The 21747-nt window shown below is 39.0% G+C and overlaps 2 protein-coding genes across 8 annotated transcripts; one reads left to right on the top strand and one right to left on the bottom strand.

Annotated features, from left to right (window-relative positions):
* The first annotated feature begins 657 nt into the window (after window positions 1-657).
* LOC122300486 (probable protein phosphatase 2C 35) lies at window positions 658-4592 on the top strand. Of its 3 annotated transcripts, none has more exons than XM_043111186.1 (5): window positions 658-2178; window positions 3112-3243; window positions 3490-3707; window positions 3870-3923; window positions 4126-4592. In XM_043111186.1, the coding sequence occupies exons 1-4, from the start codon at window positions 1261-1263 to the stop codon at window positions 3901-3903; spliced, it is 1302 nt and encodes a 433-aa protein (XP_042967120.1). In that variant the 5' UTR covers window positions 658-1260; the 3' UTR covers window positions 3904-3923; window positions 4126-4592. The 3 variants fall into 3 exon arrangements, with proteins under 3 accessions (XP_042967120.1, XP_042967118.1, XP_042967119.1); XM_043111185.1 differs by having other exon boundaries at window positions 659-2178; window positions 4129-4592; XM_043111184.1 differs by lacking the exon at window positions 3870-3923 and having other exon boundaries at window positions 4129-4592.
* On the bottom strand, window positions 4123-21491 carry LOC122300485 (SAC3 family protein B). Of its 5 annotated transcripts, XM_043111179.1 has the most exons (16): window positions 21185-21491; window positions 20663-20764; window positions 19614-19703; window positions 19340-19453; window positions 13893-14135; window positions 12550-12702; window positions 12192-12448; window positions 11806-11906; window positions 11479-11694; window positions 10762-10989; window positions 10590-10681; window positions 10418-10511; window positions 9207-9299; window positions 8313-9076; window positions 8114-8228; window positions 4123-7572 (listed from the first exon to the last, which is right to left on the bottom strand). In XM_043111179.1, the coding sequence occupies exons 1-16, from the start codon at window positions 21334-21336 to the stop codon at window positions 5806-5808; spliced, it is 4581 nt and encodes a 1526-aa protein (XP_042967113.1). In that variant the 5' UTR covers window positions 21337-21491; the 3' UTR covers window positions 4123-5805. The 5 variants fall into 5 exon arrangements, with proteins under 5 accessions (XP_042967113.1, XP_042967115.1, XP_042967114.1 ...); XM_043111181.1 differs by lacking the exon at window positions 19340-19453; XM_043111180.1 differs by lacking the exon at window positions 20663-20764.
* Window positions 21492-21747: the final 256 nt, after the last annotated feature.

Raw genomic sequence — 21747 nt, 5'->3', positions numbered from 1 at the left:
ACATAATTACATAAGTATTAAACAAAATGTCATTAGATTAAAAAAAAATCAACAGTGGATCGTAAGGACCGAACGAACCGGACCCGACCGAATGAGACTGGACCCCCAGGAATTTGGTCCAATCCAGAGTGGGAAAATCTTGGACCGAATAGGTCCGATCCGGTCCACAAAACCGGATTGGACCGGACCAAATTCACCCCTAATGGAAACCGGTGGGTATGCTTTTTTTTTTTTTTTTTTTTCTAATCAAGGTATGCTATGTTATATACGCCAATCAAGTAGAAAAGCACTCTTGCAACGGTATACTATGTACCGTAACCTGAGAAGAATCTCTTGGGGGCGTGTCGAAATTTAGATTTAATTTCAAAATTCTCGCTCAGACGTGGGGTTTTGCTTATTGGGAAAATGCCACTCGTGTTTTGTTGCGATCTATTTATTAAAATAAAGAGTTTTGCTACATATAAACACAGTTACATATTAATCTATGTATCAATACTGATTTATTCATACTTAAAATTTAAATTAACAATGTTTTTAATAAAATCTATTTTTTTATTAATCATATCATATTATTTTATATATTAATACATAATTGTATTTATAATTATATTTTTCTTAAAATAAATATAAAAATTCTACCTTTCCCGGTGACTGTGAGTGGGTGGGTGTCTTCTTGGAACATGGGCTTCTTGTAGGCAAACCCAGCAATGCAAACCTATCTTGTCTCTCCTTCTTGATGGAACCCCCATTATGATTATGTTACGCAATCAGAGACTTTCTATTGGGATTTTGGGCCGTTTCTGTTTCGGATTCAGCATCTATTTCTCTTAATCATTTTCACTTTTTGATGTTCTGTCTTGAGTCCTGGTCTTGTACCCAAGAAAAGGTAAGATTCTTCGGGAAAAATCCCCCCACAGCACATTTTCTTCGGGCAAAGGGAGAAGCCATATTCTGCTCTGTACCAAAATGTCTCATCCTGTTCTTGCTTCTTGGTTTTTCTTGAAGATTTGGTTCTCGAAATTCGTTTCTTTTTGAAGCGGTTGATTTGCTTCTGTCTTTTGTTCCCTTTTCCTCAAATTCCTTTTATTAAGCATGGGTTTTACCGACAGTTTCAACTCTCCGGGGTACCCATTTTACCATTTCGACCAAGAATTAAGCATCCGCAGCCTCTTGGTTCCGATCATTCTCTGTTTCTTTTAGGACTTGTCTCAAACACTCTTAAATTTCTTGGTTTTGGTCCTTAAAATTCTCTCTTGAACCATGGGCTGCGTCAACGGCAAGTGCTGTAGCCCTTGCCAGCCAACATCGGACGGAGAGTCCCGGGAGTACCGCGAAGCAACTCCGTACAGTGTGCAAGGCAAACACATTCTCACACAGATACCCTTGGAGTCTGTCTCTGTTCCTTCGCACAACTTTCATCTGGATTATTCGGTTCTCACGCAACGTGGTTACTACCCGGACTCGCCGGATAAACAAAACCAAGACAGTTTCTGCATCAGGACACAGATTCAAGGTAACCCAAATATCCATTTCTTTGGTGTATTTGATGGGCACGGTCATTATGGTGCAGAGTGTTCGAATTTCGTCAAGGATAGGTTGGTAGAAATACTGGCCGATGACCCTTCATTGTCGGATGACCCCGTTAAAGCTTTTAACTCGGCGTTTCTGGCTACTAATCGTGAGTTACACGATAGCGACATTGATGATTCATTGAGCGGTACCACCGCGATCACGGTGCTTGTTGTTGGGAATACACTTTTCGTAGCGAATGTGGGCGATTCGAGGGCCGTGATTGCGGTGAAAGACGGGAATCGGATCGTAGCCGAGGACTTATCAAACGATCAGACGCCATTTAGGAAAGATGAGTGTGAGAGAGTGAAGCAAAGTGGGGCCAGGGTTTTAACTGTTGATCAAGTGGAGGGGTTTTCGGATCCAAGTATTCAGACTTGGGGTGATGAGGAATCTCATGGCTTCGATCCTCCAAGGTTGTGGGTACAGGATGAGACTCATCCGGGAGCTGCATTCACGAGGAGCGTAGGAGATTGGACAGCTGAGCAGATTGGTGTGGTGGCTGTTCCGGAGGTGTCGGTGGTTCAGGTTTCAGCTAACGATCTGTTTTTTGTTGTTGCAAGCGATGGCGTTTTTGAGTTCCTCTCGAGCCGAGAAGTTGTTAATATGGTATTACTTTACACACGATCATATTCTAGAATCACTTTGACAACTGGACTTGTAATTTTTTTGCACCTTCTCTTGATGATATCCAATCTATTGAATTTCATTTGATATAGCAATTCGACTAAGCATGCGAATTTTTAACATTTCTTATTTTTATGTGGTTGTCAATGGCATGCAATTAGGAAGGTAGGACTTGTTTCTCTTACTGCATAATATTTATTGTTTCAGTGAATCGGTTTATGTTTGTGAAGCTGCATGATATTATTAAGATTTCTTATCATCCACTTCTGCATATAAATGCATATGTATAGAAGAAGCTACTTCCACATCAGAATATTCTATTGTAAATGGCATTTTTAGTGAATGGAGTTGAAAATGGTATTTTTTTTCTTGTTTTATTAGCTATATATATATATGGAAAGGTTCTTTTGGCATGTGTTACAATGAAGCATGGTTGTTGAGACTGATCTCCAAATCAACATCTTGAGGTCTCTACGTGCTCCAAAACAAAATGGCATTCAATAGTGAAGTTCTTCTGAAGTGTTTCAAATTCTTCACTGTAAAATGGCACTTATCTTCACTTATGGACCTTTCTGCTCATCAGATGGCTCTGTGCTACCCTTAGACCTGACCTTTCCCTTACACCCCTCACCAGAGTCTCCAAATAGTGCAAGAGAAAAACAGTTTCCAACTTTATCTTTTCAGGTTTTAGAGCCACGTCCATTTGTTATACACGATAATTTTGAGTAGTTTGGGGATGCAATAATATCTGTTTCCTATTAAGTGCTGAAGTTGGTTACCGTTTCTTATTCTAGCATCAAAGATGTTATTTTGTTGGCTGAAATTAGTATATTTTTGGCATATGATGCAGAGCTCAACAAAATTTGATTATGTAGAAGTCCCATAACAAATTTTCTGACGTATTTGTTGATATAGGTGGCAAGATATACAGATCCCCGGGATGCATGTGCTGCCATAGCTGGAGAATCGTATAAGGCATGGTTGGAACATGAAACCCGAACAGATGATATTACAATAATCATTGTCCAGATCAAAGGTTTTTCTAATGTATGAGTTGGACTAAATCTTACTCTACCTGCACATTTTGCTAGCCTGTCTAGTCTGAATTTCCTGCTTTCAGCTTGTGCTCAATTCATGTTCTGGTACATTATGCTGGGGTTGCACACGTTTTCTACCCTTCTTCATGCTCCTGCTCTATTTTCCTTTGCCCATGCCCCTTTGTGTAAAGGAAAAAAATAGCTGCACTTTCCATTGACTGGCTTGTTTACCTAATTTACAATGTAATTACCATAGTTAGATGGCAGTACTACAGATGGATCAAGTGGGACCAATATAAGGCCAACAAGGTCCAGAAGAGAAACTTCTGAAATATCCATTACCAGTGTTTCAGAGTTATACCGTTCAGTAAGAAGCGGCTTCTCAGTCCTGCAGCCTTGTCAGCGTTTCGTTTCAACAAATCGAAGCCTGGCTATCATTGTTCCATCTCTGGAACGTGCAAGGTCATTGGAATGGTGGGCCTCTCAACCCTGTTTTGGATTTTTTTTTAGGCTTATATGTGTGTGTGTGTGTATAAATATATATCTATCCAGATGTACCATATTATTTGCTGAGCTCTCTCTCTCTCTCTCTCTCTCTCTCTCTCTCTCTCTCTCTCTCTCTCTCTCTCTCTCCAGTGATGAAATTCATGGCCTCGAGGAAGCAGCCTAACACTTGTCTTTTTTCTTTAGGTATCAATCTCCTTTTACAATTTGTTGTATCAATTCTAAAGCACATACAACTAGTAACTGTCTCAAAGAGGACCCATGTTCTTACTTTATTTATATTATTTCTTTTTGGTCTGAAATTGATGTAGCATTTTCAAATAAATTGCATTAATTCAACTAGTCGAGTCCTTATCAAAACTACTGACAATTTATTTTTGGCTGGTAGCAGGATGTGGGCTAGTCATGCAGTCTCCAAGCGACAGCTTCTCTGTTAATTTGCTCTATATACAGGATATACTTGGTCACTAATCTCCAGGCAACAGCTTTGCTAGTACTGATAAAAATCATAAAACCATTTCTAACCCTTCCCAGATTCCTTCCGGAGAACAAAATGCTCTCCCTCCAGTTGTAGTTTCACCTGCTAACCACACAATAGGGAGGAAATGGCAGTAAAGTTTGCATAGATTCGAGGAGTTTCTTTGAGGAGGCTGAGACTTTATGACGTCGATTTCGGAAAAGGGTGGTAAAAATAAATACTTGTTAGCACTGAGTGGGGGGAAATATACTTTATGACTTAGACTAATATGCGATCCATTGTAATATACAACTCTTATTGACTGGAAAATGTGACAGAATATGCAGTGTTAACTGCATACCCTTCATGGTATGATATTCAATCGTTTATGCAGGAAATTCCAATGGATGCAACACTGGGCATCAATTATAGAGGATCTTCATTAATTTGGATGACTGCGTATCTTAGTTATTGTAGTGAAAGATTCGAACTTGACATGGGATATATATATATATGAATATATATGTAGCTTTGCTTTCAGCAATGTTGGATGGCGGCTGATATCAATAATGCTATGGGATGAGAATCATGAGGTTGTCATCAGAGGGTCTTTTTCGGGTTGTATACATTTCTTTTATGTCCATTTTAGACAAGACCCTGGACTGAGTGCAGGGTCCCACTCCCACATGCCTGAGCCCCTCATCTATACATTGGTGGCATGCTTATCCAGCAGCAGCGCATTGGCAAAGTGCAAGCCAATAAGTTGAAGACTGGTGCTCCGCGAAGGTGCGGTCCCAAACACCATTGGAAGAAAGGGCAGCTTGGAACCATAATTGAATTTCTTGGGAGTGACTACACAGTTTATTCCTTATACCTGCCCTATTATCCTCAATTCTCTCCCAGAGAAAAATGACGTTGGAATGCCTGTTTTATTTTCTTTTTAGTAGATAACCCTCGTTCTTTTCTGCCTCTTTTTAGTCTCTCCATTCCACAGTCAAGCGAAATGTCAAATGCACTGAACTGACGCATCGAAATCATGATAGTTGCTCCGTTGAAGGCCCAAAGTCTTAACTCGGAGACCAGCACAAAACCGACAAAATGTGCGTGCTAGAGAGAGAGAGAGAGAGAGAGAGAGAGAGAGATTGCCATACCTGTAACTTGATTGGGATATTCTCTTTATACAAACATGGACTCCCAACTCTAGATTTTTCAAATTTACGTCACCCCGCAAACCTCACGAGTGACCTTGGTGAGCTTCCATCAATCTAGATTTTAGTTACTCAGCTATGTCTTTGCTTTCTCTAGCCGAGATTCCTGATGAAGAGAGTGGAAATCTCAATCGACAAAACACCAAAACAAGTGACAGCAATGCCGCTTTCCTAAATAAGGCCTCAAACCACATCGAACGGTCCATCAATTAGACCATACAAACCAGTATTTCGGTGGCCTCTATGGGTCAACCATGTAACCTGAAACTTGATCCAATCAATTGGCTCTTTTTTTTTTTAATCTCTCTGTTGCATCTCTTGTCATACTGTTATTGTTCCCCCCGCTCTTTGTATGTCTTTAATTTAATACAGACATGATTACAAATATAAACAAATTAGCAGGTTAAAAATAAATAGACAACTCCTTGTCTAGCATGTTCTGCATTATATCACACTGCTCCAGTAACTTGCTTAAGTTTTCGGCTTCCTTGGAAGCTTCGCCACCCACCATTATTTCAGTACTAGTATTGTCTAATCTGTAAGACGTGTCAGTGGTGATCGCCAAATTGTCATCCTGTCTAATACCCCTTTCATCCTCAGCAGCCTCGCAAACCTCACCATGCAAGGGCATCCATGCAAGAGGTTGTAACTGCTCTGGCTGTGGCTGACCCCCACCCAGTGACAAGGGGCTGCAGCCAACTTCAATCATTTCATCCAGCGATGGATGACTCGTATAATAAGGTGATGTTAAACTCCCTTCAAGCCTCAACATATCAACATCTCCCGCAACAGGAGGATCTATATGACACTCCAAAACATAGGCCATGGAGAAGGTTCCATTGGATAAATTCATTAACCGCCAATTGAAAATTCTGCGGAAAATCATAACCCAGTTTGGAACAATACGGTAACTTGAGTTATGCAGCTCGAGGCGAGCACTTTTTTGTAGCATTATGGATGCCTCCTTCATTGCCTCCTCATATCTCATCATCTTACTTGATTGTGTCAGGTATCTGATCAAGCAATTTTCAAGCATTAATCTCTGGTTCTTAATCTCCTTACCCATATAAGATCCTCTGGCCAGCCAGGATATATCGTCAGTAAACAATGGAAGTTTTGAGTCCCTTAGAGCACACAGCAGTGGTTCAAATTTTCCCAGTGAATTCCATCCTATTTTCGGTAAGTACCACTTCGCACTTCTGTGTTCATCACTAGACTCCTCCAGCAAAGCAATCTCAGGACAAGGCCAGCCAATAGGATTTGCGATTGCAGTAGCATTGATTTTTCCCAAGGAACAATCCAGGGCTTCATTGAAGGCAGAGATACAATTACTAGGACCCACTTCAAAATCATTCTTTCTCTCAAGCACCTCCAATGAAGAATTCAAGTGAGAAAGAACCAGTTCACGGGTTCTCAAATTATGCAGGGCAGGTTGCAGGGGTGATTCACTTGCCAGCCATTTTAGTCCTTCCCTTAATTGGTCGTCACTAAAAAACCCATCTGCATGTTGCTTCTGAAGGTTCAAAATGAGGGGAACAACCCGAAAGCTACTTATCCTTGACTTGTCGATATTATGAAGGTCCAATTCATTTGCCACAACAAAGAAAGAATCTGAAGTCTCTTCCTTGTTTGAGCAACTTAAAATCAGAAGGGGCAGGCAAGAACCAGAAGGTATTGACATTAGAAGGTCCTGAAGCTGGACTCTTTGATGCTTCCATGGGACCTTTTCAGATACAAGGAACAATACCGCACTTGCACCAGATACTGTCTCATCTAGAATATCAAATTCTGTTTCCTTGACAACAGACAAGCAGCAGGTCTGATATGCACCATCTCGGCTAGGAACCCATTTGGTCCATATTGACAGCCCAGGAGATGACATCAACAGATCGTTATCATCTTCATTTTTGCTGGAAGGCATGAGTTTTGAAAGCAACCATGCCGCAGGCAAAGCAACTTGGCTCCTCTGCTCCAATTTAACTCTTTCCAGGTTGTTCATCTGAGAACATACAATAATTTTCCAGCATATGCATTTAGCATCTGGATTTCTTTTGCTCAGTGTACCAGCTATGACATCTGAAACATTAAGTCTTGACCATGATTCTGCATGCTTTTTATGTCTCTCCCGCATAACATGATCAATGTCAAACTCGCCAAAATTGCTCGGTTGCTACATAGAAGAATTGAACAGCTTAAACGAAATAACTCAAGGAAGAAAGAAACCATTGACAAGAGTTATAGCTCAGTAAGTGAAGTCCATTATTTAGCAATACTGTTTTTTAAGCAATTCTTTTATCAAGTATTCTTGTCATTCATGTAAGATGCACAATACATTCTTAGATAAATCATACAAGATTCTAGGTGCACCTGATTTCAATAATGGGAGATGGTTACATTTAATTCGGTAGCATATACCAAAATGAAAAAACTGGAGAGAAGGAACAGGGGTAGTAGGAATTTTTTTCTAATCGTTAGCAAAGTTTGCAGTGTAAAGGGTGATATGGGAAGACATTGACAGCTCAACGAAACACTCTACTCTGTTCAACAAGACTAGGAAAGAGAAACTGGAACCCAAAAGGTGATGCGCCAAGAGGAAGTTGAAGGGATTTCTTCCTTGAGTAGTTTTTTTAAAATAAAGCATGAAGAATAAACTGGCGGTCCGGCACCCATGACAAGATGAGTATATAAATTTAAAAAATTCTAAAACTAACCTCCTTTTTCTGTTGAATTGGCGGCCCCAATGATAATGAGTCTAATGCAGCATTTGCTGCTACCTGCATTTGTTTGCGGAACTCCCTTCGCTTTGCACAACGCCGCTTCCATAACCTGACAACAGAGAAATGCAAGACTAAGACCCGTGGAAAAATGACCTCAATAAACAACCAATAGCAGTAGAAGAAGCTTGAAAACCTTAAGAACAACTTGAGTTTTGCTTCAGCAGTTTCTTTGGCATGATCATTTGCCAGAACTGTGCTAATATTATTTTCTTTATGAATATCATTTTGACAAGTATTTTCTTTATGAATATCTGAAGGTTCTGCATCTTCCAAACGATTAATAACCACCCTTGGGGAGCCAATTTTTTCCGCCTCATAATCCTTTTTGCCATCCAAGTATCTCTCTTTCACAGCTGTTTTTGACACATCCTGCGGCATCATTGCTTCCTTGTGAAAATGCATGTTTCTTTCAAGGGAGTTTCTGAAAAGATCATCAAAATTTTGTTTTGCTACAATTCCAACTTTAGCAAGCTGGGATTTAGGGGAACTGTGGGATAACAATAAACCCCAAGGCGGATTAGAGGCTCCAGCTGCCTGATGGTCATTTTGACTCTGTTTGGTAAGTGTTGGAGAGATGATTACTGGCTGCCGCTGTTGGCTATCAGTTGAGGATGAAAAGGCTTCAAGATCAGCCATTTCTTCATTACTTGTACAGACAGAACTTTCCCTTTCATCAGAAGGGATAGATACGGCTTCAGCTGGTAATGATATGACTTGTGTTGGAGGTAAAACATCCTCAACTATCCTCCCTGACCTTTTCAAATAAACAAGTTCAGAACACTTGGTAGGATAGTCCTTATCCCGATTGAGAAATGGGCCTTCCTTCATCATATAAGGCTCCTCAAATACCTTTATTGAGAACCCATGATACTGTAAGAGACTTTCAATGTCCTCTTCCTAATTTTATCAACAAAGCATAACAGTAAGACAAGGGGAAACTGCAGATCTCATCCACGAAAAGAAAATACATAAAATAATAGGAAAAAAAATCAATAGAATGTAACATGCATCAAGCTAAGATAAGCACCTCCATCCCAAGCCACTTAGCAACATGGGAAACAGGGAGACCGTGGTTATTCTGTAGTCCTGAGTGTAGAGAAGCAAGTGCCAGGGTGCGTAGCTGGTCAAAACAGCATAATATGAGACAACATTAACATCATGTACGTTCACATCCACAAATGTTTTTGCACATGGAATTCCATATGCATACATAGCTACCAAAAAAATGCAGTGATGAATAAATCCAAATTATCAACGGCTAATTTTAGAATACGTTAGAGTCACTTTGCTATCTACAAAGGTAAAGGAAAAGATCCCAAAAAAGCCAGTAAATTGTGATTAGCACCCAGCAGAAATATATAGTCTATAGCTCGGAAACTTCTCAAGCCATCATGAAAATATTTTTGAAAGCAATAGCAGGCAAGTTTGGTAATACTGCATCGTGCGTGGTCTCAGAATGTGGTTTGCTTTAGCTGTAATATAGTCAAAAAATGTTCTATTGAAGTACACGTTAATCAAACAAAAGAGTTGTTCTTTGTCCTTTCTTTAGATAAAAATAAAAATAAAAATAAAAACAGTGAAACACAAATGCATACAAAAGAACGGAAAAAAGTAACAACACAAATAAATCGGACTATAAGCTATGCATATACCATATTTACCAAAAGGCAAAACACAATCAAATAAGAAAAGTAAATGGTGCTAAATTAACTTAATCACTCTTTTTCATTGTAACTCATGCCATTTTTTTGCATTTATTGTACAAGTGTGTGGCCTCAAGAGGCAGGGAAAGGAAGTCCAACTCAAGCGTTAGTGTTATTGAATGATTAAATTGATCTATTTTTACCAGTTTTAACATTTGGTGAATTAACAATATACATAGTCAAATTGGTCATATCCAAGTGTTTTAACTTATATTTTCGCTACAATGTACCAAACTTATGAAAATAAAGTAAATGGAACCAGTGCCACATGGTTAAGTGAAATTATATAATCTGTAAATATTCTAGCTTAAATGACTAAGAAAGGGATTCTAATTTAATTGCATTGCTTTCAATTCCAAGAAACATGGCAGGAGCACATGCATGCTTTACATAGTCCACAGGTTTCTACACAAGAAACTTAAATACATTGTTTACAGGGAACTAGTTTATAGATGTAGCACAGGCAAAAAATTCAGAAATAGATTCAGCAATTTGCTACAGTATGCACTAACCGAGAAGCAATAGTTATTCAGACCTTTGCGAAGTGAGCATGCATAAGGCATGCTTGAAGGTAACTAGCCCTTCTTGCAAGCCGGAAGAAGGCAATAAAATTACCTGTTCTGCAAGACCTGGAAGAACAAATCAAATAACCATTAGATCGTGATTAACACTGTAACCTGAAAATAAATCGGAAGGGAAGGAACAACCTTGCCACATCACGGGCAAATAGCACTTCTGGAGTCTGTCTTATCTCTGGAGTCATTTTTGCAAGGTCAAGTGAGAGCTCTGCAGCTTCAACCTAGCAGGAATAGATTATTTTGACAGACAACAATAACAATTGAAACCTGTACAATCAACGTGATTCTGCAGAAGGCATACTTTATATCCAGGATGTTTGTCCAGTTTGAGAAGTGCATAATAACCTCGGAACTCTTTTTCTGTCGCCACACTTATGCCTTTCTTTCTGTGATCATCATAGATTTGGAACAACTCAACTGATGTTTTATTCATCTGTTCAATGTTGAGGTGTGCATCAAATCCCTCAGAAAAGCCTTCTCCTTTGGCGTGTTCACATAATTCATGCATTGCAATTATGTGAAGTCTTATCTAAAATCCACAGCAATACGCAAACTAATTACTATTCAGAATTAAGATTATGTTTTGCATGTCCGGAAAAAAAATACACATCAACCAACAAAACAAAGTAAAACAAAATGATTTGCAACTGTCTATTACATGAGGATGGTGGGTGCTTCCAATTTTACCTACATACAGACAAAATTATCTACATGCATCAACAACTGTCTATATACAAAATGACTAGTAAATGTATCACCACCAGAAGAATAACTACTAATGCAATTAGTTTTCAATCTGGTGGATGATTTTGTCATTGACTTCTTTTAACAAGGTCAGCCCAAGCTTGCCTCCCTGAACCCCCACCCCGAGGCAAGTATGACATTCTAAAGATGATAAAAATAAAAATAAAAATAAAGCATTTAAAAAAGGTAAAATATAAAAATAATAAAATAAAAACACCACTTACATACTACGTATTATATAATTGGAAAGAAGATATCAGATTGAGGATTATACCATCTGCTCCAGCATAAGAATAGCCCCGTAGTCGAAAATGTGCTGCATCCTCAGGTCCATTCGGATTGCCCTCATCCTATCCCACAAGAAGTTATATATGCCAAGAAACCTGTCATCATATGGCTGATCTAGCAAATTGAGCAGATAATCAATTGTTTCCTGCAGGATTGGCATGGGGCGTATCAAACTCGCCTCCCTCTCAGCTGTCCTAGTATACTGCAGAAGAAGAGCACGAACATCTCATCAATGAAGTATGGTCTAGAGCAATTTCCACAAAATGATAACAGCTTGCTGATTTGAAAAATCCCAAGATGATACAAAAACTACCTTCTTTACAGCAAGGGATTTGCTGGTTTGGTTTCTATCGCCACCCACTCGTTCATACTGGTCTAGATCTCCCTTTCTTTCACGTTCTGCCCTTTCTGACTCTGTAAAATAAAGCAAATTCCTAATGATATTAAAAGTTAAACTTCAGAATTGGGCCCTCTCACAACTTCCACACAAGAGAGGATAAGTAGCCAGTTTGAGTTACTAAAGAATCTGATATAACCAAAAAGTAAAAATGTCTGAAACTTTTTCCTTTTTTTTCTCAGAAATCTTTAGTTTCTTCTTCACCAAAAAAATGAAATGCAGGTCCAAATTCGGCAAAATGATTGCATTTGAATTACTTGAGTCATAACTTCGCTCATGGATCAAGTGGTTGAGAGACATACCTGGACACATGTCTGGACACAATCCAATAATAATAGTAGATGGTTCCTGGCCATCAAAATCAGATAAAACATGGGCATGGGAGATATCCTCTGTCAGTTCTGCAGACTGGTTTCCAGCATATTTTTTCCTCTCCTCTATAGACTCTTCATTTCTATTTGCAGAATCTAGTTGGTCTGCAAAATCAGGACTGCCTTGCACATTTTGACTTAATTCAACCTTGAAACGGGCCAATCGCTTTGCCTTGGCTTCCATCTCTCTTCAGATTACATCAAAAGATTAGAGAACATAATTTTATATCCTGCAACAAAGCACGACTAATATAGGCAATAAACAGAACCAATCCACCAAATATTTTACCGTTCAGTATTATCTTGGGTCGAAAAGAAGTTTTCTGGAAAGAGTTGACCACTAGGAAGTGAAGAAGGTGACCTTGTTCTTTTGAGAGCTGGGGAGCTGGTGCGCTTGGTTGCCACAACTTCAGAATCAAGATTGATTGCAGGAGTTGGAAACCTTAGATGAATTTGAGAATCAGTGGCAGAAACAAATTTTGACCCAGCAACCAATGTAGGAGATATTGAAGTCCAGGAAAAAAATCATGCAAGATGCCACATAGATGTAACTCTTCTCTTTCCCTACCTTGTTTCAGTGGGTTTGGACGCGACAGGAGGAGACCTATAATTTATATACCCCACCATCTCCCCCCCCCCCCCCCCCCCCCCCCGAAAAAAAAAAAAAAAAAAAAAAACCCCACTTTACAAGCATCGTCTACTTGGTCAATTTTCTAAGATTTTTTCTTTCTAAAGGTTATATCAAGAAATCATCCCTTCCATCAAGAAAATTCTAACAGACTTCTGACCTACTTTCAGCACTCATCATTCCTCTCACATTACCATCCTCCCACTTTCTTTAAAACTTTGCCTTAAGTTCCTGCTGGTCTATTAGCCAGTAATCCCCTTATCTATGATGGTGCTCTAAATTAACCAAACCCCAAAGTGGCGTAGTGGTCCTAGGGCGAGCCGTATAAACCAAACGTCCTGAGTTTGAAACTCTGCATTCACACTCTTGGGGCCATCGGACCAGGGGAGTTTACCCTTGAATTACACGACGTGCACGTGTGGGAAAACTCCTAGCCGAGGGCGTGTACACCCCCAGTAGTAGTCCGAACTACGTCTTGGACACCCGGGACCAACAAAAAAAAAAAAAAAAAAACGTGCTCTAATTACCCTTGTTACTTTTTTTTTTTATATATAAATACCCACCCTTGTTAACGTTTAAGATTCAAATATTTTGTTTTCAATCACAACATTTGATTATTCATTTTCCAGTTTCAGTATTTTTTTCTCCAAAATCCTCCAGGGTCTATAACATTCTTTAGGGTTGGAACTAGGGTTCAAATGCTCCCCAGCTTTTTAAATATAGGACTTCTCTAAGACACTCCTTTCATTATTTCATTCAAACTCGACTAGGGTTAAGTTTTTTTTTTTCTTTTATCATTGTTTATGGATAAACATCAGTGGAATTCTTTGGTCAAAAAACCATTTTCACACACACACACACACACACACACACATAAGTATACTTGTACACATACTGTTTACCATTATCACCATTAGACTATTGACCCAGTGAGGAAAATGGTACAAAAAATTACAAATAAAACGTAAGGATTATGGAGGTCAAATGATATTCATGTATTTTACCTTCTAGAGCCATTTCCAGAAAAATGTGAATCTTCCTGCAGCACTTCACTGCCAGATGGTAAAGGTGGGGATCTGTTTCTTTTCAAGACTTGAACACCCTCACGATTAGTTAAAAAGTCTCTTTCAGAGGCATAAGAACCTAAATAAGGTAAGACTGAGGATTGGTTTTGATAAGCCACAGAGTTGGCATAATTGCCTGGCAATATGGGCCTATTATCCAATGAAGTCGAAAATGAAGCAGGCCTGTATGACAAAATATAGCTTGATCAGATGGAGATCACCTTGAACAGTGGGAAACTGAAAAGAATAATTCTAAATTTAAGATATGGAAGTAAAACACCAACCAAAAGCAATAAACATGTCCTTCAAATGATTAATTGAAGCATATAAGTGGACACATGGTAAGAGGCACCAGCTTAATGTTGCAAAATCAGTGACAAAAAGTTCCACTTGGCAAATTGGCAATTCCAAAATAACCAAAAAAAGAAACTCGATATTTCGAGTTTACGATTTTTTGTGCGCATGCACATATATATGAGGAAAGAATTGGACCCAAAGAAACCATGATGGAGGAGGAGATACAGAACTTTGAAAGGACCACCGAAGATAGAGTCCTCACCCCAAAGGGAATTATAATGTAAGGCAGAGTTGGTTTCAGAGCTGGAAAGGATATTATCATTAGAAGAGATCTCCTAGCGTCAGAAGTCAAGAGCCCTTTGGTTGAAAGAAGGGGGCCAAAGTATGAAATTTTTCCGTAGTGTGGCTAACTCACGTAGGAGAAATAATACCATTGAGATGATGAAAATCAATGGTAGAGACTGCACAGAAGCTCATGTGATCCAAGAACATGTGGTGAGTTTTTTTGAAAATCTCTTTATAGAACGAGAGGGATGGAGGCCAACAATGGATGGACTCGGATTTGATTCTATTGAACCACAGTCAGCGTCATGGTTAGAAAGAGCTTTCAAAGAAGATGAGGTATATGAAGTAGTTAGGAAAATAGAGAAAGTTAATTTATCAAAAAAAAAAAAGGAGAGAGATAAAGCAAAAAGGACCGGATGGCTTTTCGATGGGGTTCTTTCAAACGTGTTGGGAGGTTGTGAAAGAGGACATCATGAATGTGTTCCAGGAATTTTTCTAAGCTAAGAAATTCAAGAAAAGTCTGAATGCTACTTTTATTGCTCTTATTCTGAAGAAAACTGGGGCTTCAGAAGTGAAGGACTTTAGGCCCATTAGCCTAATTAACAGGATTTACAAAATCCTTTCCAAGGTGCTTGCTAATAGATTAGGGGAGGTCTTAGGAAAGATAATTTCAAAGCCTCAAAATATCTTTGTAGGGGTTGTCAAATTCTGGACTCTGTGTTAATAGCTAATGAATGTCTGGATAGTAGATTAAAATCTATTACTGCATGGATTATTTGCAAGCTAGATATGGAAAAGGTATATGATCATGTAAATTGGAACTTCCTCCTTTATCTATTGCAGAGATATAGTTTTGGGGAGAAATGGCGTATGTGGATCCGATGGTGAATCTCAACGGCAAGATTTTCAGTTCTAATCAATGGCAGCCCTAAGGGTTTCTCTGACAGCTCTCGAGGTTTAAGACAGGAAGATCCGTTGTCCCCACTTTTCTTTGTTATCATCATGGAGGCCCTGAGTAGGATGTTAACGGCTCTGGTTACCAACGGCTTTATGACTGGTTTCTCAGTGGGTGACTTGAATAGGGGCCTTATCTCTATTTCTCACTTGCTTTTTGCAGATGAACCACTACTTTTCTACGAGGCAGACCAAAAACAACTTAGGGCATTGAAGGCCCTTCTTCTATGCTTCGAAGTAGCGTCAGGTTTGAGAGTGAATTTTGATAAATCATAATTAGTGCCAGTTGGGAGAATCAATACTACTCGACAATTGGCTAGCACACTTGGCTGTAAGGTTGTTTCTCTCCCTGTGACTTATTTGGGATTACCGTTGGGGGCTACTTCACGATCCTTAACTATCTGAGACTCAGTCATTGAGAAAGTGGAAAGAAGACTAGTAGGGTAGAAGAGATTGTACTTTTTGAAAGGAGGTCGTGTGACTCTTATCAAAAGTACTCTCTCTAACCTACCAACTTATTTCTTGTCTTTATTTCCAATTCCAGCTTGTGTGGCATCACGCATTGAAAAACTCTATCGAGATTTCTTATGGAGTGGAATGGGAGATGAATTTAAATTCCACTTAGTCAGGTGGGAGAAGGTGTGTAAACCACTCTCATCAAGTGGGTTGGGGATAAAGAACTTGAGAACGTTTGACTGAACACTTCTTGGGAAATGACTTTGGAGATACAATATGGAGCCGTAAGCACTATGGAAATTAGTAGTTGACTACAGACATGGTAGTGCATGGGGGGGTTGATGTACTAGAGAGGGGAATGAGCCTTATGGTGTGGGGATTTGGAAGCATATCAGATGAAGGTGGGGAGTGTTTGCTAACCACGCTAGATTCTTGGTGGGGGAGGGGACTTGTATAAAATTTTGGAGAGACATCTGGTGCGGGGAGGAGGCGTTGAAGGACGCGTTTCCAGCCATGTTCCAAGTGGCATGTGAGCCAGAAGTTTCGGTGGCAAACCTCTTGGTTCGTTCAGGGGACCAAATCCAACAGAACGTCACCTTTAGTAGAGTAGTCCAAGATTGGGAAGTAGGCAATTTTGAGGCTTTTTTCAGCTTAGTGTATTCTACAAAGCTGAATGGCCTACATGAAGATGAACTATGGTGGACACCTAGGGCAAGGGTAACTTCTTGGTTCGCTCATTCTATAAGTCCTTTATAGCCATACCAAATTCTCACTTCCCTTAGAAAAGATTGCGGAGGAATAAGGCACCTCCCAAAGCACTTTTTTTCGTCTGGACAGCGGCCCTGGGTAAGATTCTAACTACCAATAATCTACAAAAGCACCAGGTAATTATTGCATACTAGTGTTGTATGTGTAAGATAGCCGGCGAGACAGTGGATCATCTGTTGCTACATTGTGAGATATCTAGAGCCTAGTGGTGTGAAGTGTTCAGCAAAATCAGGTTAAACTGGGTGATGCCTGCTACGGTGGTTGAGTTATTGGCTAGTTGGGGATGCCGGGTTGACTTCCACAGATCAAAGCGGTGAGGAAGATGTTTCCTATCTGCATTATATGGTGCATATGACGAGAGCGTAACGAGCAAACTTTCGAAGATAAGGAAAGGACAATAGTGGAACTTCGCTCTCTTTTTTTCACCTCTCTATTTCTTTGGGCCATTGCTGTAGATTTTAATGGCCGAAATATGCACGACTTTCTTATGTCTTCTTTAGCAAATTAGATACATCTTATCTCTTGTATAACTTCTTGTATACTTGGGCTATGCCTATTCGTATTAATACTATCATTTACCTATTAAAAAAAAAAAGAATTGGACCCAAAACTTACCATAAAGCTTTGCCAAAAGAAGATAAAAATCCTCAACAGGGTTGTTGTTCTGAATTTTTTTTTTATCAGTAAATAATAATTTTATTAAAAAGGCGAAGCCAAGTACACGGGATGTAGTTCTGAAAATTTAAAGCAAGCACGCACACATAAATTAAGGCCCCATTTGGTTACACAGATGAGTTGAGATGTTTTAAATAGTAATGAATAAAATATTGTTATAATATAATTTTTTAAGATTAATTTTGTATTGGGATTTGAAAAGGTTAAATTGTTTATTATATTTTATATGGGGATTAGAAAAAGTTGTAATGATAAGTTGAGATGAGATGAGATGAGATGAGATGTTTTGGGTTTTGGTAACCAATTGGGGCCTAAGTATTGAATCTACAACTTACAACGGGAGGAAATCCTCGACATAAAGATGTTTCCAATAACCAAAGGAATCACAACTGGATTTATTTATTTTATCAGTAAATAAGAATTTTATTGAAAATGGGCAAAGTCAAGTACACAGGACATACAAGAGCCACACCTAGGCATGACTGTCTAAAGATACAAGAAAATCATGTACATTCATGCCATTGAAGTCTATTACAATCGACCAATGGAATAAAGTGCGAAGATAAAAAGTTCTAAGTTCGTCCATTGTCCGTTTGCGACCCTCAAAACTCTGACTATTCCTCTCCATCCATATGCACCACCATAGGCAAGTCAGTATCATCTTCCACATAGCTGCAATTTGAGAGTTACCCTTCTTGGCTTTACCCAAACGAATCCCACTCTCGCAAAGATATCGTTCCATTAAGCTCATGGCTACATCACAATGCAATAATAGGTGATCCACAGACTCACCACTTTTCTACACATGTAACACCAATCCAATACAATGAATCGGCATTTCCTTAAATTATCTAAGGTGAGAATCTTCCCTGGCGAAGCTGTCCATACAAAAAAAGAAGCTACTGGATTTGTTATTATAGGTGAATCACTACGGGATTTGTTATCAGAGGAACTATGTGACTGGGATTGTCAAAAAGCAGATACAAATCGCTACCGGAATTGGGCTATACCATTTATAAGAGAATTGAGAAGGCTTAAAAGAAATTAGTCAAAAAGCTGTGGCTCCTCCCCAAGCAATGAATAAACAGCTAGAAATTAATCTACCAAGTGAGGAAGTGCTTGTTCATGCCAAAAAATTTCTTTTAGGGAACAGTAGCAGAATGAAGCATAGGGCCATGGGCAGACCATCCCATTAATAAGTATTCCAATACTTCTCTAGAAAAAAAAAAAAAAAGGCAAGGCCACAAATTATATGAGCAGAATCACCATGTTAAGACTGTTGCCCCTCGCGAAATTTCCTTAAAACTAACTTACACACAACCATTGATAAGCATAATACATCATGAGGCTGTCAAAACCAAGGCAAAGCTAGTGTGACATGATGCTAACTTTTTCAATCATAACAACCCAAAGCAAGCCTGGATGGTGGATACAGAAATTTTAAAGAATGCCGAATAAGTAACTGGAATGTAGCCTTTAGGACATCTTCTCCAGAATACCTACCGATATCACTGTTTGGAGACAAATGAAAGAGGTGATCTAAATCTTTTTGACAACTGAATTGGGAAACCCAGGTTTGAAATGCTACTTCCAGAATGAGACGAAGCGTGAAGTGGGCAGATGACCTCTGATGAATTTGAAATTCATAATATTTTTAAGTATCTTTGTCTCTCACCAAAACTAGGAGACATAATGAATGTGAGAGATACAGGCCATCAGTATGACGTTCAATGGTACAACAGGTTGTGAGAATCTCATAAACAAAGGTAAAATTTTGTCTACACACAAGGAAGTTTCAATGATGTGGCAACGTAATAGCTAATGACAAAATAAGAATTTCATCCAAATTATATAGGCAAAAACAACATATTTATAAATTATAGATGGAACATTTTAATATCAAGCATTCTAAAAGAATAGTTTTTAGAGAAGAATCGAATGATCTAGCAAACCTATCAGTGTGCAAGAATTGTTGCCCATGGACTCCTATGGATGAATTAGGAGGAATTGCAGCAGAATGGGTGCTTTCAAGAGCTAATGGACGTGAAAACCCAGCTTCAGGTCCCCTAACCAAACAAAAATCCATAACAAAACAATAAGAAGAGGGCTTCCAGAACACGACCAGACAAGTGTAGTATTAACATCCATGCAGTTGTCTCATGGGCGGGCGGCCGGGGGGGAAGCCCTAAAAGTTGTGCAATCCTACCAGTGTACAGGAATCCTTACCTATGGACTCCTGCAGATAAATAAGGAAGACTTGCAGCAGAATGGTAGCTCTCAAGAGCTAGTGGGCGTGACAATGCAGCTTCAGGTCCCCTTATCAAACGAAAATCAGTAAGAGTTTATTCCAAAGAGCAAAACAATAGGACGAGGTGCTTCCAGAACACGAACAGACAAGTATTATATTAAAATATATGCAATTGTCCCAAAGAGAGAGCTTCCTGCCCTAAACTAGCCCAACCCAAGATATTGACAAAATATATGATCTTTCAAGAAGACTGTTTTGAGGTGCTGCTATTTTCGTTCTATACCATAGGGAAACATAAGCAGATACAAATGTACCATAGTATTTCCAACAAATATTTCATGCACCAACAATGCATGTGAAGAAAGGAGTAAAGGATTGTAGAATTGTATTTTTATCTCTTGTTTTAGTCAGAAATTGGTTGTTAGTTCTTAAACAGATATCTCATGCTCATATCCACAATTTTAAGTCAATTGATACGCGCTAGATAGCTGATTTTTTTATCAGTCAGATAGGTGAAATTAGCGAATATAAGAAAAACTTTCCTTTTGCAAGCTTGGATGTTAAGTAATTTCATATAATAAAGATTCAAAAAGGTAATTTCTTTCCTTTAAAGTTTATCAAGAACCCAATAGCATTTTGGAAAAGGCATGGAAACCACTTCAGAAATAATTGGTATCATTTTCCTATGATGACCTAGCAAAAATGAATAAGACAACAAAATTATCAGTTGAGATTTGAAAAACAAAATGCATTGAATGACACAGGTGAATTAATTCACTCTGAATGGTATTGTTACTTGGTATAGGAATTGGCACGGGCAACCTTGGTACTTTTGAAGATCCCATGGCCTGAGGTCTGTTGTCTTCACATTTTAGTAGTCTATACAACGTTATGGATAAATCTATTCCCCTTTATTTTGTCTTGCACAAGTTACTGTGGGGTCGCAGATGTGGTTATTACGTGCATATCAGTAATAGGTCACAGAAACGGATAGTTATGACGCATGAATTTAATATAAAACGTGTACCTACGAACTCCAAGAGATATTTGGTAAGCAGAACTGACTGCAGGGCCGCTGCTCTCTAAAGCCAAAGGAGGCGATGGCACTCTCTGTAGAGTTCCAGGTGCCCTATCAAAACAAAAGGCTTAAAAGGTGCAACTCTTTTTTCGTTATATACTGCTCCACAAGAGCGAAAGGAGCTTCAATCAAACTGGTGAACTATGGTCGTGATTATTGATATTAGTCTGTGGTAGTGCCCTATAGTAATCGAAACCTTGTCCTCCAGGGTTTTGTTTCAGTCCTCAAATATCCTAAAAGCGGAATCCAAAATTACTACAAGTAAAGAAAATAAATCAAATAAACGAATCCCGCAGAGCCATAGTAAGCGTGAACACTTTTCTTCTGAATTTCCCAACGAAACTTTTAGAAAAAAAAAATAATAAAAAAAATTACATTTTTTTCCTAGTGGTGCTGAGAATCTTGTCATTCTCTTCAGCAGCCAAACGAAGGTCAAACAAATACCATAGGTGAGAGAGAAAGAGAGAGTACCTGGGAGATTGCAGAGGGGCGGGAGTGGGAAAGGGTGGAGTAGAAGGAGAGTCAGAAGGGGGGCGAGAGAAAGATCCAAAGTTGGGTACGTGGGATTCGGGAGGTCGATTTGGACCAGAAGCCTTGCCAAATCCCGTATACGCCGAGTACATTCTTTCTTTCTGTTAACGATGATATTACATCGTAAAACTCAAAATTGGCTCACAAATTCTGGGAGTCTCTGGTTTCCGTTTCCCTAATGGTTTGAAAAATAAAGTGACCGTAGCTGAAGAAGCACCGGGAAAACGACTCTGAGATGGGGGAACCCCCACGCGTATTGGACTAGATGGGCCCAACTTTCGGACCGGTTTTAACTTTTTAGCTATCTTTGCGGATGACAATCTATTTTACGATCCGTTAATCCATCATAAATACGATACGATGATAGTAGATTAGAATTTAGTCTTAATAGATTTAGATCAAAATGAATTAATCTATTAATACACGATTACTTAATAGATTGATAACGAGTCAACCTGTTATGATACGTTATAACCCGTTATAATACGTTAAGAAAGTTAAAG

This window comes from Carya illinoinensis, chromosome 2 (assembly GCF_018687715.1).
Source record: "Carya illinoinensis cultivar Pawnee chromosome 2, C.illinoinensisPawnee_v1, whole genome shotgun sequence".
Classification (NCBI taxonomy): Eukaryota; Viridiplantae; Streptophyta; class Magnoliopsida; order Fagales; family Juglandaceae; genus Carya; species Carya illinoinensis.
The sequence above is the reverse complement of the archived record's forward strand: the minus strand, read 5'-3'. Positions and strand labels throughout refer to the sequence as shown.